The 16,968-nt window shown below is 42.4% G+C and overlaps 1 protein-coding gene and 1 long non-coding RNA gene across 7 annotated transcripts in view; one reads left to right on the top strand and one right to left on the bottom strand.

Annotated features, from left to right (window-relative positions):
- The window catches only part of LRPPRC (leucine rich pentatricopeptide repeat containing), a 91,608-nt gene extending 90,441 nt beyond the window's left edge, over positions 1 to 1,167 (bottom strand). For all 3 annotated transcript variants that reach the window (XM_059659964.1, XM_059659967.1, XM_059659966.1), the window contains exon 1: positions 957 to 1,167. In XM_059659964.1, coding sequence (XP_059515947.1) covers positions 957 to 1,105 — 149 coding nt within the window. In that variant the 5' untranslated portion in view covers positions 1,106 to 1,167. The remainder of the gene's footprint in view (positions 1 to 956) is intronic.
- A 38-nt stretch (positions 1,168 to 1,205) lies between these two features.
- Positions 1,206 to 16,968, top strand: part of LOC132213414 (uncharacterized) — a 106,912-nt gene continuing 91,149 nt past the window's right edge. For 2 of the 4 annotated variants that reach the window (XR_009447987.1, XR_009447986.1), the window contains exon 1: positions 1,206 to 1,807. This is a non-coding gene — a long non-coding RNA (uncharacterized LOC132213414). The remainder of the gene's footprint in view (positions 1,808 to 16,968) is intronic. The other 2 variants (XR_009447985.1, XR_009447984.1) reach the window with 2 other exon arrangements.

The following is a 16,968-nucleotide window of genomic DNA, read 5'->3' as shown; positions in this document are numbered from 1 at the left end:
TGGAGAAATTAAGGAACTTGTCTAATGGCACTAGGCAAATAAATAGAGGTCAGCAGTCCAGCCCGGGCCTATTACAGATCCTTAGCTCAGTCTTAGTTCTTATGCTGTCTCCCAAAATACCTTTAAACACTGGTCTTTCAAAGTCAGCTTTTCCCCAATTCTAAAACCTCAGTGCCCATCTCCCCTTCTCAGTGGTCAGGAATACTACTCAAAGGAACACTTTCATCAGGCTTCCTTAGTCCCCACCCCCACCCCCAAAAGTCTAACACCAAACCTATCTCTTGATAAACTTCAACCCATGAGGGCATTTACTCACACATGTGACACCCACTGAGAATTTAACTTGCCTTTGGAGTCCCCACGGAGTGCCTTGCGTGTGTTCATTTATTCATTCATCGACACTTACCGAGCCTACGGTGACAACTCCCAACCCATACCACAATCTCGTAAATACTAGGAAATTCAAGCAAAATCCCAAACTGATCATAATTAAATGACCATCTCTAAGCTATCCCTAGGCTCATTCAAAACTCCCCACCTATTCTCCCCCTCCCCCCCGAAATAAAACTCAAAATCGAAGTCCTAGCTGGTTACTGATCGCCAATAATGCGTGCCCAAGGGACAGCCCTGGCCGATCAATCCTAAGGAAAGTAACAGCCGACCCTCGCAGCAGCCTTCACAGCCCCCCTCGGCTTCGTAGGCCGGAGGTAGCCCGAGGACATGATCCTAACCGGAAACAAGCCATGCCCGCGGACATGACCTTCTGAAGGCAACCAACCCCACCACCCGAAAATGCCTGTAGGGAGCATGGTCCGATGCCCCGGGATGTTCAGCCCTGGAGCGGCGAGTGGGCACGGAGAGGGGGCAGGAGGGACCATGCCCCTCCAGGGTCCACGACTCATCACCCGGAAGACGCCCGAACTGCAGGCGGGCTGCGGGGAGTGCGGGGCACTCACCCGGGGACCGGCGCGGCGAGAGCTGCGGGATGACAGCGGGCGGCGTGCGGCCGGCCTGGGCCGCCGGCGAGGAGGCGCAGGGAGAGCGGGAGGCGCGGGGCCGCCCCGGCGCGGAGGAGCCAGCGGGCGGGTCTCAGAAGGGCTGCCATGGCTCGGCGGTGCAGACCGCAGGCTGCCTGCACGTTCCTCCAGAAGGACAGGGGGAGCACGTGACCCCGGGGTCGTCCGGCGCGGGAGAGACCAAGGCCGAGCGCGCCAGGCGCCAGGGGAGGCCTGAGTCTGTTTTCGCTTGGAAGATGGAAGTGCCTACTTCTCTGAGGAGAGACGAGCCCCGCGCCACGTTTAACATGACAATGGGACTTTATTTGTTATTTAAGGGAGTTTCACTTTCCGTTTTATGACCTTCATCCCAGCATGTTTAGCCGCTCCACCCCTACGCTATTCAGTTGGTAGAGTCGGCAGAGGTCGACTCCTCCCAGGTGAACGCCGGAGCTCGCCGCGGGCCGACTGACGAGAACCCTCGAGAACTCCGGGGCGGGGCCGACTGTGAAGATCCCGGAGTGCGGAGTTCTCAGCGCGGAGGCTGCTGCCCCTGGCGTTCAGTGTGGCTGCGCGAATTGAGTGGGGACGTCCCATGGCTCTCAGAAATGTGTGACAGGAAAGCGTTGGGGACCTTTGCACTGTGCCGGGGGACAGGGTAAAGGAAGACCTAGGTCCGACCCCGCCTCCCTAGGCAGTGCCTGGCTTTATGAAATATAGCTGGAGTCTGACACTTTCAAAGCTTGCACCGAACTCATCCTCCCCAGCGCGCACGCTCCCCGCTTCCTGCAATACATGCACCAGCAGCCGAGGTAAGAGCAATACGAGGAAGAGTCTGGCGGATCACATGGGAGGCTCTTGCTTTCACAGGGTTTATGGTCCAGAAAAGTTCCCTGCGCGCAGGTGGGACAGGCTTCCACTCCCTCCACCCCACCTGGCTGCGTCCTTCCCGTTCCCAGGTGGACACTCAGAAGCTACCTTTGGAAGCCCTGCCTAGTCATTTCCCCTTTGGCTGTTGAGCTCCCTTGACAGCTCCTTGAAAAAGAACTGTGTCACTTTTTCTTTTTTTACTGACTTACTGGGGTTGGTTAAAATTATATAGGTCTCAGGGGTACAATCCTATAATTCATCATGTGTATATTGTATTGTGTGTTCACCACCCCAAGTCAAGTCGCCTTCCATCACCATGTATCCCGCCTATACCCTCTTCAGCCTCCCCCTACTCTTTCCCTTTGGTAATCACCATACTGCTGTCTGTCTGTGAGTGTGTGCGTGTGCGTTTGCGTGTTTGCTTAATCCGTTCACCTTTTTCACCCAGCCCTGTGACCTCCTTCCCCTCTGAGGGCATTCAGTCTGTTCTCTTTATCTATAGCCTGTTTCTATTTTGATTGTTAGTTTATTTTGTTCATTAGATTCTACATGTAAGTGAAATTATATGGCATTCGTCTTTCTCTGACTGGCTAATTTCACTTAGCATAATACTCTCGCTAGCACAAAGAGCAAGATTTCCTTCCTTTTTTTATGGCCAAGTAGTATCCCATTGTTTAGTTGTTCCACAGCTTTTTTATTCACTCATCTATTAATGAACACTTGAGCTACTCCAAATCTTGCCCATCCTATATAATGCTGTGTCCGGTCATCTGTCCAACCAATCAAAGTGTAATATGCTAATGATATGCTAAGGCCGCTCAACTGCTTGCTATGATGTGCACTGACCACCAGGGGGCAGATGCTCCAACTGGTAGGTTAGCTTGCTGCTGGGATCCTGCCTATGGGGATTGAGCAAGATGGGCTGGACACACCCTAGAGCCCTCCCACGGTGTCTCCCTTGTTGGCCAACCTCCTGCGTCCCTCCCCAACCCTGATCATGCATTGGTGGGGTCCCTTGGCCTGGCTTGCACCCTCTCGCAATCCGAGACCCCTCGGGGGATGTTGGAGAGCCAGTTTCGGCCTGATCCCGCAGGCCAGGCCAAGGGACCCCACTGGTGCACCAATTCATGCACTGGGCCTCTAGTTTTACATAAAACATGAAGTATCTGAGATTGTAGCCATTATAATCTAAGACAAAGATTTTCATTTAAGACCAATTTTTTTTTTTAAAAAAAAGAAACATTCATCTTCAAAATTCTGAGCTGGAAGTATAGTATTCAATACCCTGAATGGGAAATTTATAAGGTAGGGGACATTATTCTCATTTTACTTAGGTCAATTAAACTTTTTTGGCATCCTAACAGGGACCCTACTTTTTATGATTAATCACAAAAGATTAGAAAATCAAACCGATCACTCATAATTGTTTGTCCACCTTTTTGGAGTCTTCTCCAGTTTTCACACAAATCCATTCAAAATAGTGTGAGCCAATTTTCAATAGCTAAGATCTGGAAATAGCCCAAGTGCCCATCAGTAGATGAGTGAATAAAAAAAGCTGTGGCCCATTTATACCATGGAATACTATGCAGCAGTAAAACAGAAGAATCTCTTACCCTTGGAGACAGCATGGAGGGACCTGGAGAGTATCATGCTAACTGAAATAAGTCATCCAGAGAAAGACAAGTATCACATGATCTCACTCATATATGGAATCTAATTAACAAAATAAACTGATGAACGGAGTGGATCCAGAGACATGGAAGCTTGGAACAGATTGCAGAATCACGGAGGGAAGGCAGGGGAGGATGGGTGGGTGGAAGATAATCAACCAAAGACCTTGTATGCATATATGCATGGCCCATGGACACAGACAATAGGGTGGTGAAGGTCTGGGGTGGGAGGCGGGGGCAGGCTGGAGGAGGTCAATGGGTGGGAAAAAGGGGACATATGTAATACTTTCAACTATAGAGATTTAAAAAAACACACACACAAAAAAAACAGTGTGAGCAAAGAACCAAGTGATTGCCTTGAGTTTAAAGCCTATTTTGCTTAAAAACCTTAACATTTTAAGCAACAGATTTAATGTTTAGCTATGATTGTATTTTCTCTTAAGGCAACTTGTCTAATGAATCTGGGCTTCTTCCATCTGTGATTACATCTTCCATATCCAAATTTATTCATGTATGTGATTCCCAATTATTTAAAAAATACTCTGCTTTGACTTTTATTTGCACACAGCCCAAGATTCTCAGTGTAAGTGGAGATCCAATTTATCATTGTTATACCCTTCAGCAACACTTCTGTCAAATAATAATTCTTTCATAAACCCACAAACCAGGAAGACAGATGCAGGGTCATTTACTATAAGAAAGTAACCAGCACTGGCAACAAGGGGTTGTTGCTGATATTTTCCCAGTGTTATCATGTGTGAAGGCTGAAAGTTTATGTGTTTCCCACAGGGCAGACAGTGTCTGAATAAATCAATAGTAGTCAAACGTAATTGGCATTTCAACGTATTATACAACTGAGTCCCTTCAAGACAGAAAGCAGTTGTAATCCTTGTAATAGCTGAAAATAAACTTTAGGAAGTCTTATTGACAGTCATTGTTAATTCCTGAAATGTGACATGAACCTCTTAAATTTCCTGGTTAATTGATTTTTTTGTTTTTAAGGAACTAGAAAATACATTTCATTTTTTCTGAGCAATAGATAATGTGGTATTTCTGTTTTAGCTTGTGCCTCTCTAAGGGTTGAAAATTCGTCTTTTAAAAGCTGGACGCTTTTATGTAACTTGCCTTCTGGTAATTTCAGTTTAAATTGGAGAGGGAGACTAATAGAGTTTCCTTGGGCTTAGGACAGAATATATGGATTTTCCGTTGCATTAAGTTGCAAAGACACTGATCTGGCTGTCCTTGGCTGCCCATCCTGTTTTCCAGGTCTGATTGGGAAGAATGCAAATCACTTAGGAAAATGGTTCACACAGCAGGATGTACAAACGATGTGTGTCTTTGTGTTGTCTTCCACTGGAGAGCTAGTGGTATGTTTTCAGTTGAGTGTGGGAAAGTTGAATTATGTTAAATTAAAGCAGTTTGTGAACTATATATGGGAAGGAAGATATGTTCTTATTGCTGCATGTGAGAAGGAGAAGACTGTGTCAGCATTTTGTTGTTGTTGTTGTTCCAGTTTCTCTTACATACATAGTTCTTCTGATTTCCAATATCACCCCCTACTTATAGACACAGGGATCAGCATGTGACCCAGGCCTAGCCTATGAGAGAACTCCATCCTTTTGGCTAGAGTTTTCGTTTTGGGTACCCAAACTAAGGCAATTGGATTTATAAATGCCGCTAGTATGGCATATGTCTTATCCTAGAGTCACCAGCCATGAGAATGTGAATCAGTAATTGCTGCTGGCCATTCTCCCTGCCCACTGAAGACACCTGTATGTAGTAGGAGAGAATGAGAACATCACATAGAGAAGTAGAGCCAAGGACTAGAGAGAAGCCTGGTGACTTCACTGGGGTTTCTATATCCCATTGTGCTTCAAGCCAAATTTATACCTGGGCTTCCCAGTTGCATGAACCAGTTGGTAACCTTTGTACTTAAACTAGTTTGGGAGAGGTTTTTGCTGTTGCACTAGAAAAAAGGATTTAATACATGTTGAGTTTGGATAGGATCGTCATTCTCCCAAATTTTAGATTTAGTTCTTTGGCAGCATGCTTCCTCTAAACATGAATAAGTGTTTATTCTTTATTATTAATGGAATGTTTCAATTCATTCTCTGTGTCCTCATCATTTTTTATTATTTTGTTGATTGTAATTTCATTACATTTAAAAAAAATAATGCACTGAAAATGCTGAAAGATTAAAATACAGCTGCCAAAACCGGTTTGGCTCAGTGGATAGAGCGTCGGCCTGCGGACTGAAAGGTCCCAGGTTCGATTCCGGTCAAGGGCATGTACGTGGGTTGCGGGCACATCCCCAGTGGGGGATGTGCAGGAGGCGGCTGATCAATGTTTCTCTCTCATCGATGTTTCTAACTCTCTATCTCTCTCCCTTCCTCTCTGTAAAAAATCAATAAAATATATTAAAAAAAAAAAAGAAAAAAAAATACAGCCAAGCTGTACTCCAAAGTTTAAACAAAAGGGAACAAATTAAGGATAACTAATTTTTTTAATTTAAAAAATCAGATATACTCCAAATTGAAACTAACACAACAACAAAAAATTCCACAGGAAAACAGTGCAAAAATAGAGCTTGAGGAGAAATACCCTAGAGCAGCAGTTCTCAACCTGTGGGTCGTGACCCCTTTGGGGGTTGAACGACCCTTTCACAGGGGTCGCCTAAAACCATCCTGCATATCAGATATTTACATTATGATTCTTAACAGTAGCAACATTACAGTTATGAAGTAGCAACGAAAATAATTTTATGGTTGGGGGTCACAACATGAGGACCAGAAGGGCCAGAAGGTTGAGAACCACTGCGGCCTAAAGCAAAGGTGAAATGTCTGTTGACCAAATGGCTTGGAAATGAGACTTTCAAAGAAGAAAAAAGTCTTATTTGATTCTGTACTACACACTACCGCTATCTCCCCAAATATAATTCGCTGCTCTAGAGGGCTTAGTTCCTCCAACTTCTACAGATCCCATGACATATATGTTTTACATAAACTCCCCAGGTAATTCTGATACACATCTAATTATAAATTTATTGAGTGAATTACATAAATTAACTCATTTCACTTTCACAGTGGTTCTATGAGATGGATTATATTATTAACTACATTTTACAAATGGAACTGAGGCACAGAAAGCCCAAGTTGCTCAGGATCACACAGACTGCTAGTAAGTGGTTGAGCCAGGTTTGAAACCCAGACAGGCTGGTTCCAGAGCCAGTGTATTGAACCACTACCTTGTACTGTTTTTTGTTTGGTTTTGTTTTACTTTTTTTCTTTTAATTTTTTAAAGTTTATTGTCTAAAGTTTTACATACGTCTCCTTTTTCCCCCCGATTGACCCCCCCCCCCAGCCATTCCCTCCCCGGGCAAGCCCCCACTGCCCCAGTGTCTGTGTCCATTGGTTATGCTAATATGCATGCTTACAAGTCCTTTGGTTGCTCTCTAACCACCCTCCTCCCCTGCCATTTGTCTCTGGATCTATTCTTGTTTATCAAATTATGTTGATCATTATATCCCACATATGAGTGAGATCATGTGATACTTATCTTTCTCCGACTGGCTTATTTCGCTTAACATAATGCTCTTCAGTTCCATTTATGCTGTTGCAAATGGTAAAGTTCCTTCTTTTTTTATAGCATCGTAGTATTCCATTGTGTAGATGTACCATAGTTTTTTAATCCCCTCATCTGCTGATGGGCACTTAGGTTGTTTCCAAATCTTAGCTATGGTGAATTGTGCTGCTTTCAACATAGGGGTGCATATATCCTTTCTGATTGGTGTTTCTGGTTTCTTCAGATATAGTCCTAGAAGTGTGATTACTTGGTCAAATGGGAGTTCCATTTTTAGTTTTTTGAGGAAACTCCGTACTGTCTTCCATAGTGGCTGCACCAGTCTGCATTCCCACCAGCAGTGCACGAGAGTTCCTTTTTCTCCACATCCTCCCCAGCACTTGTCGTTTGTGGATTTGTTGATGATAGCCATTCTGACAGGTGTGAGATGGTACCTCATTGTTGTTTTGATTTGCATCTCTCAGATGATTAGTGACTTTGAGCATGTTTTCATGTCTCTCAGCCTTCTGTATGTCCTCTTTCGAAAAGTGTCTATTTATGTCCTTTACCCATTTTTTGATTAGGTTGTTTATCTTCCTTTTGTTAAGTTGTATGAGTTCTCTGTAAATTTTGGAGATTAAACCCTTATCTGAAATATCATTGGCAAATATGTTCTCCCATGCAGTACCTTGTACTGTTTTAAATAACGGTCTTGATACAAGGGCACAATATTATAGGTGTCAATTGCAGGCAGGCCAAGTAGAAGACATATTGGGTTCATTTAGGGGCTATTCTGCCTCTCAGGAGCTCTTCCATCTCAGCCAACACTGATTTCTCTCATTTCTGAACTTCTTATACTCAGCTTAAAACAAGAATTACACAATTTGGCATTTAATTATATCCCCTTTCATTCTGTTAGTCCTGCCTTCTCAACTGTATCAGAAATTGACTGAGAACTCGGTTCTGTGTAGAACCTGGTGCAGTGCACCATTAAGTTATTTGTTGACCAAATTGAAAAGTGCAAAATTGATCTTGGAATTTTAGATTCATTTAAGGACTGAATTAATGAGGTTGTCATTACATTTTATCAGTTCCTACCCCTTTGCAGTTTCAGATGTTTAACCAGATATTCCTCCCTTCGGTCACATCAGATATCCTTTTGATGCTCTGCACTACTCAAAGCCCATGTTTATTTTGCTAATCAAATCATTGTGGGAACATTTCCTTCTTGTAGCTGAGAGCAGCAGTTCTTGGAAGATTTTCCTTTTGAGAAAGCTTCCAACAAGCCTGTCCTCTTTGACTTTTGTTTATTTCCTAGAAATGTCCATGCTGGGACAAAATTACTTTATCCAGACACCAGTGGTTGAAAAAACATTCTAATTATCTGTCCATGGTAAATCATAAGATTTGTTTGGAAACCCATTTGTTGAGCTTGTAAATGTTCAGAGGAAAGAGCGGTTTTCCAAGTACTGCTAAAATAAGGTTGGTGTTTGGAAATGCTGTAGGCTTGATTGCATTGAATTATAAGTTGAATCATTACTAACAACCTCTGGGAGGTTTTCAGTGATTGTCTGATTCAGCTTTACTGACTATACTGCCCACAGAAACTCTGGCAATGATTCCCCCGAAGGCACAAAAGGGCTGCCCAGCTGCTGAAATTCATGACGACTGCATTTGCCTGCAGAGTCTGGAAAGATCTAAGGTCTTTGGAGACTAGAAATGTGTTTTTTCCTTGTTTTAACTGGCAGTATGAGCCTCTGGCATTTCAAAGTGCAAGTCATTAGTGTCCACCCGGGTGATGTTAATCTGTCTGTGTTTCAGTCTCAGGACATTTTCCAGTTGCTTCTGCCACAACAATCTCTGCCATGTCAGTGCCTCTAAGGCCCTTGTGAATTCAGGAAGCTCTGCATTGCCAGCAGGACTTCTCAAAACTGGTTGCCAACTAATCCTCAGTTCCATCTTTCAGCTATCTTTAAAGAAAGTCTCCAAGTTTGTTTAAAAGGTGGTGCTTCTGTTTGGCATTTTCAAATCTGGGCTGAGAGCAACGTGTGTGTGTGTGTGTGTGTGTGTGTGTGTGTGTGTGTGTGTGTGTGTAATTCTCAGTAGAAAGAGGCTTTTATTTTTAATTTAGGGCTTGAGTCATGCAGTCTGGGGGACTTACGCTGGTGTTATCACGTACAGAAGAAATATGAGACTAGGGGAGGGAGAAAAGGAAGATGTGAGAATTGCCAGAAAACTACAAAAACAAGGCACTTGAATGGTTGGAAGGGACTCAGGAAAGCTAGGGGCTTCAGGTGATGCTTGAAACGGGTGTGAAGGGTCTGAATCATCAGGACATCCTATCTTCCTTCATCTTCTTGGAATGACTAAGCTGAACCCCCTGCTTTCTGACCTATGGTTTGGTGGCGGGCCAAAGGGGGAGGGGAGACCAGACTTCCCAGTGTGTTCATATGATATGGAGCCAAACCATACCAAACAGCTAGTTGACAGTTGTTAAGAGCCTTGGCCTTTATTTAATCATCAGAAAAACCATGGCTTGTAGGTGCTGGTAAAATGCCAGATTAATTATTCAGAAACAAGTGCCTGGGATTGGACCAAGTGTTGTCTCATTAGCATGCAGTGTCCATGCTGGAGTCTGGTTAGAAAGCCACAAAGACTGCAGGAGGGTTTGGTGGGAGGGAACCAGGGGAAAAATAAAATTAACTTTCCCCATGTTGTGCTGTGAAATCTCATACTAATAGAATGCCAGTGATGTGCTCACGTCCAGGCCCTGTTCTGGAATATGCAAGACAGTTATTCTGTCAGCTTCCTGCATCTGGGCCCATAAACTGGGCCTTCTTTCCTCTTGTGTCTAAGGCCAATCTTCCCACTTCTTTCAGATCTCATCTCCCTTTATCTGTTTTTAAGGACTTCACTCCTGAAATTCTCTCTTCTTTCTCCTGCACCCTTAAGTTCCCCTCTCTTCTAAATGATTCCCAACACTATGCATTTCATCTTAAAAAACAAACAAAAAACCCTCTAGGTTCTACTTCTCCCTCCAGAACACCCCCCCCCCCTTTTCCTGTACAATAAAATTCCTGAAAAGAATTGTCTATACTGGTTTTTTTCCTCTGCTTCATCAGTTTTTGTTTACTTTTGAACTTACTCAAATCAGACTTTTGTCCCCACCATTCCATTTACCAATACCTTTATGTTGCCAAATCCAGAGGTGAATATTCCTCCTAAGTCTATTTTACTGGATTTTCTCCTTTTTCCAACCTTTAAACATTGCAGTCCTTGGGTTTCTTCTCTATCTGCTTTGGCAAACTCCTCTACTCTTAAGGTTTTTTTTATACACCATTTCTTTTTTTATAATTTCTTTTTTTAAAAAAAATTCTTTATTAGTTAAGGTATTACAAATGTGTCCTTATCCCCCCCCCCCATATACACCATTTCTATAATGATGACACCCAAATTCCTACCTCACTTCTGCTCTGAGGTCCCATCTCCAGTTCCCACTTGGATATTTAATAGATAGCTCTGATCCAAACTGCTTCTCTCACAGTCTTCCTTCTCAGTAATGACTCTTCTATTCTCTGAATTCCTCAGAGCAAGAACCCAAAGATCATATTTATTTCTCCTTTCTCTCTCACATGATGCATCCAGTCCATCAGCAAGCCCTGTCAACTCCACCATCAAGACATACAGCACTTCACACTTCTAGCCACCTGCAACGTCACCTCCTACCATGGTCAGCTCTCATCTGGATGACTAGAATGTCCTCCCAACTGCTCATGTACAGTCTGTTTTCCACACAGCAACCAAAGTCATATTTTTAATGCATAAATCTAATCATTTTATTCCCCTAGTCAAAACTCTTACACCTTTTCCATCACACTCAGAACAAAAATTCAAAGTCCTTACTGTGTTTGCATGAGATCCTATGTGATGAAGCAAGCCCCTGCTTATTTCTTTAGCCTCACCTACTTGCTCCCTCTTACTACCTCTTTCCACACATAGTGGCCGTCCTGTGGTGTCTCTAACACCTAAAGTTTGTCTCTCAGATGTCATAGTCCCAGGTTTCACTTATAATAACAGCATATCATTTATTGAGCTGCTACTGCTGGCAAGTCAATACATTAGGCATTTTACATATATGTTTCATCCTAACCATGACTCCCTCAATATAGATCTTACTGTCTCCTTTTTACAAATAAAGAAACTGGGGATCAGAGGGGTTAGGTAATCTGCCCAACGTAGCAGAGCTGGAGTAATAAAGCTTGGATTCACATTTAGGTATGTCTGGTATTAAAGTCTAATCTCTTTCCACTGCATTATGCTACTTCTTTGTGACCAGGATAGGCCAGTGCAGACATAATGCCCTTAATAAAATGTTACTTTTTATGGAGAGAGACAGAGACAGGGAGAGGGAGAGAGAGAGAGAGAGAGAGAGAGAGAGAGAGAGAGAGAGAGAGAGAGAGAGAGAAGGAAGCACTGGTGTCCGAGTGCTCCTTATAAAGCTGGCTTAAAGGTTTTGAAAGAGATTGCTAAGAAAATTGATCCTGTTAGTAAACTTCTTGAATCTCCAGAAGAGAAGTGTGCCTGTGGGGGGGGGGGGGTCGGGTGTGGGGGGAATACAGTCGTGGGGAGGTTGGGTACAACATCCTTTCACCTGAGTGATGGAGCCTATGGGGCTGGGAAGCAAGCCCTGAGACATGGCTGCAGTGAAGGCTCTCTTTTGTCTCCAAATGCTAATAGTTCTGGATTCAAACTCTTTTCTCTTCTTTGACTGGACCCAGAGATAATAAAACAAAACACTTACAGCATGTAATTTGGCATTTACTCATATAGTAGGCTCACAAAATTTTGTTCTCCCTGACAAGGCTTGGATAATTCTATCAAAATAAATCTCGGAAGGAAAAAAAAAAAAAAGCTTTCTTTTTAAGTCTATGGGAAGTCTTTTCAAGAACAAAAATAACACTTAAAACTGATGTTCTGTTACCTTCTTTTTCTTCTCTTTTTTTAGAATAAATCCTGCCCTTTCTGGTAATAGAAATAAAAAAATGTCAGGAGGAAAAATGTCAAAATTTGGCATGCTGCAGAGAAAGGAAATTTCTCTAACACTGCTTTGAATTTTAAAGAGTTTTGGGCACAGGTTGTTCAGGAATCAGATTTCCACATCCAATTGTGTTCTTTGTCAGAGTATTTGTACTCATTCATCAGACCTTGACTGAGAACATGACTGTATTAGTTAGGGTTTTCCGGAGAATCAGAACCAAATATAGACAGACAGACAGACAGATGAGGAGATTTATTATAGGAATTGATTCGTGTGGCTGTGGAGGCCAAGAAGTCCAACAAACTGCTGTCTACAAGTTGGAGAACCAGGAAAACTGATGGTGTAATTTAGTCCAAATCTGAAGAATTGAGAACTGTAGGATCCAACCTACTAGTAATTCAAGTCCAAAGACCCAAGAATGGGGGTGGGGGTGGGAGGTTAATAGTGTAAGCCCTGGTCTGAATCCAAAGGCTTGGGGCCCAGGAGCTCCATGATATCCAAAGGCAGGAGAAGATGGATGTGCCAGCTTAAGTAGAGAGGAAATTCAGCCTTCCTCCACCTTTTTGTTCTATTCAGATCCTCAGTAGATTGGATGATGCCCATATTAGTGAGCTTGATCTTCTTTACTTAGTTTACCTATTCAAATGTTAATCTCTTCAGGAAACATCCTCACAGATACACCCAGAAATAATGTTTTACCAGCTATCTGGACATCCCTTAGCCCAGTGGTCTGCAAACTCGTTAGTCAACAGAGCCAAATATCAACAGTACAACCATTGAAATTTCTTTTGAGAGCCAAATTTTTTAAACTTAAACTATATAGGTAGGTACATTGTTATTAACTTAATTAGGGCACTCCTAAGCTGGCCTTTGCTAAAAACGTCCTCAGTCTTATTGAGGTACATTCGCTGAGGTCGACCTCTTTCAACTCTCCCATCCACACTCGTTTTGTATACTTGTTTCATCTATCTCCTGTCCCGAAAACCGACTTCTGCGCATGGGCCACGAAGTTTCAATCGCATTGTACGTGTGCACCCGCACGTGGTATTTTGTGGAAGAGCCACACTCAAGGGGCCAAAGAGCCGCATGTGGCTCGTGAGCCGCAGTTTGCCGACCACTGCCTTAGCCTATTCAAGTTGACACATAAAATTAACCATCAGGATAACTCATTTCAAGAGCCAACATCTCCAAATGGTCTCTCTTATGTTTGCTCTCAGATTTTGTGGACACTTCCCTGCCCAGAATGTGCTTGATCAGATATGGCCTGTTTTTTGCAGATGGATCACATAGCAAGGTTGAGTAGACAGGCTGAATTTTGTATGCATTTCAGTAAAACCACATTTACCATGTGTTCAACATTGTGCTATATGAAATGGAGGCTACAGCAGGGAAGAGAAGAGAACAAAAACTTATTGAGAGCCTATCGTGTGCCAAGTAATGTATACTGCATATATAATTTCATACTATATAGGTTAACACGTTAAGCACCATGTCAGTCACCGGTGACTGACACTATACTTTCCGTCCGGACTGGTCCGTCACTGATGCTGCCAGCATATCGGTGAAATCGGATATCATGGGCTAAACAGAAGGGAAGACAAAACAGGCTTGGCGCTTATTGTGTTAATATAATTTTTTCTTAGGGAAGAAATGAGGCTCCAAAAAAGTTACGAACCTTACTTAAACTACAAAATGGAGGAGCTAGAATTGAAATCGAGAACTGTCTAATACTAAAAACACAGGCCCTTTACATTGTACAACATTGGCACAGAATTAAAGTTGAAATTCCCTTTCAAATGTGCTATGGTCTAAGGTGAAATGCCAAATAATAAATCCTGAAAAAATTTAGAGGAGAGGGAAAACTAAATTGGATTATCAAGGAAAGTTTCATGGAGGAAGCAGAGTAGGAGCTGGGCCTTGGAATCTGGGTGGGATTTTTTATGAGCGAAAAGGAAAACCTAGCAGGTGAGGGGGATTGCAGTCTGGAAACCAGAATGAGCTAAGAAATAAAGGGCAATGACAGTGGCATGTGAGGGTTGAAAAGGCAATTGCTCTCACTGCTGCTAAGAATGTGTGCTGAAAGTAGAATGAAGTATGGTAGCAATCATCTCAGGTAGAAACTGTAGTTTAACTCTAACCCTGCTGTTTGGTTTCTGTACTTATATGCTTGCTAAAATAATAGGAAAGTTATTTTGATTTTCTGAATTATATAAATTATCCCATTCGACTGAATACCCTATTGATTGTAATGTGAATATCCCATTGGTTGTGATCATACTGGTTATCGAAGCACATTCTTCTGTACCTGGGAAGGACAGCACAATTATCCCAAGGTCAAAGGGCTCCAGATAACATGTCCCTGTTGACTCGGTGGTCCCAAGACCCGAGAGCTCTAGATAATGTGTTTCTGTCAATTCAGTGATCTGGAGACCCAAAACTATGATTTAGATAACATGCTTAAGTAAAACTGCTTCTGCTTCTGTAAACTGCTTTTTTGCAAACCAGGTTCCTCATTCCAAACCTTGGGATATAATCAATACCTTTGTGAACTTTGCCGATATAAATCTGGTGTTGGGGCTGGGGCGGGCACTATGAGATCTGGGAGAGCGAAATGCCCCCTCATAGTCCCGGATTTGCAATAAATGTGACTCTTTAATTCGACTTCTTGAGGCATCCTTGTGTGATTTCACGGGGTACATTACAACAAGAAGATAGAGCTATGTGGGTATTATGATAAAATTGTAGAATGTTTTCAAAGCCAGATAGAGTTATAAGTGGAGAGATATGGGGAAGAGTGGATGGCTGATGTGGCTTCCAGAGGAGGAAATTTTGTAATTAACTGAAACATGATAGAACTCTTCAGTATATGTGAATTCTCTACACACAAGGGATATTTAAATCATAATTTAGTTCTGCAATATAGTAAAAATTAAAGTTACTCTTCAGATGGAAAAATAATACAGTTCAGTTCTGTATTGCATCAGAGCATAAGTGGTGGGACGCCTGAAGAAGAGCCTGATATCCTAGAGCTCCTATTCATAGGATGGGCTGGGCCTCAAGGGAGCATTGTTAGAACTGACCTCGGAAACCATACTCCTTGTTTTTGTGAAACAGACAAAGATAGGCAACCATGTTCCAAACCTGAAGGTGGATCAGGAGGGCAGACTTCAAAAGCTACTAAAAATTAGTGGCTCTGAGAATCTTTCTAAGGCCTGCGACTATGACCTCATCATCATTGGAGGGGGTTCAGGAGGACTGGCAGCCACTAAGGAGTCAGACAAATATAACAAGAAGGTGTTAATGATACGAGAGATAAAAAGTGTTAGTAAATTTAGTACTCAATTTTTGTCCCAAAGCAAGTCATGTCTTGAGAATGCAAATAAGTTTCCTTCTTGCTTGGAAGGCATGATTTGACTCAGTGGGCTTTTAGCAGAAGTGTTTATGTGTTGTTAGCATTCCAGCTTGTGTTATTACAAAGAGGTACTAACTTCATAGTTACAGATTTCTATGTAAATGTACTGACCATATATTCAGGCCATCCTCTCACTATATAAGTTGGATTTTAAACATTTGCCGTGGACATCAGGCCTCCTACCAGCAGTTCCTGTAGCTTCTTTTTAATTCTTTCCCCCCTGTTTGTATTTCTCAGCTACAACACTGAGTGGTTGATTCAAAGTACATTTCTCAATCACCTCAGGAAACTCATGTGTCTGTCTGGCATTCAGTCGCAGTGTACCTAACCCTGTCCCACATATCTCTGCCTTATGCCTTTGTCCATTCTGGTTATATGATGTAAATAAGAAAATGTAGAAAGGAGAGGGGAGTTGAGGCAGTTGACTGTGTTGAGTTTTATTTGTGTGTTTTTTTTTGTAAAAAAATATATTTTGTCTCCAAGTCTGTCAATCTCCAAATTAGAACAATAATCAGTTGTGGTTCTCTCTGCTTAGTGGAATGGAAGGTTCTGTCCCCACAAGGAGGAACATATTTTATGGACTTGTCTTGTTTAGATTTTTGTAATTGCCCAATGTATCAAAACTCATATTAAGTTCCATGTATTTTTGCTATGAATCTTCAAGAATAAAACAAAGTGTGAACACTTAAAAGGTATTGATAGCCAAAAAAAAAAAAAAGAAAGAAAAGAAAAAGTGTACAACTATGAGCATTTTGACATAAGCACTCACAAGGACCTTCATTTCAATTCAGCAGTGTCTCAGGATTAAGAGAAACATCCATGCCTACTTAGCTCAGTAATGTCAGCACCATGGACAGCGATGCCATGGCAACATGCTGCATCTCCCAGCAGAGAAGTTATGACTTGATGTAGTATATCTGCCACACCAAACCAGTGGATTGAATCTTATGGTGAATTTCAAAGACTAATATTTCTACCATTTCTATCAAGATTCCCTTTCTTTCAACTCCCACTAGGAAGGGGAAAGCCCCATATACACGCTATTTAGAGATTTGGTGTACAGATGTGTGCGTATGTTCTGCCGGAGGCTAATTCCACCATGTCATAAATGTAAGAAGTTTCATCAAAAGGTTGATGGAACCTTGAGGATTCTATATTCAGCAGGGCTGAATACATGTTATTACCTACTGGAATAGCTTGAAGGCATTTCCCCACACCGAAAGATTTGCATATATTATTGCCTGTTGCCAGACAGCTGAGGGTATTTTAATCTACATGTTATTGCCTCCTGCTGGCCAAACACCTGAACAGCCAGCCAAAGGCAGTTCCCCCAAAACTAACAATGCCTACTGTATACCAAACCTTAACCTTTGATATGTATATCTACCCTGCCTTAGGACAATTTGTGTTAATAAAGAGCGAGGG

Source organism: Myotis daubentonii, chromosome 12 (assembly GCF_963259705.1).
Source record: "Myotis daubentonii chromosome 12, mMyoDau2.1, whole genome shotgun sequence".
Taxonomy (NCBI): domain Eukaryota; kingdom Metazoa; phylum Chordata; class Mammalia; order Chiroptera; family Vespertilionidae; genus Myotis; species Myotis daubentonii.
Note: the sequence above shows the minus strand (reverse complement) of the source record. Positions and strands in the feature narration are given on the sequence as shown.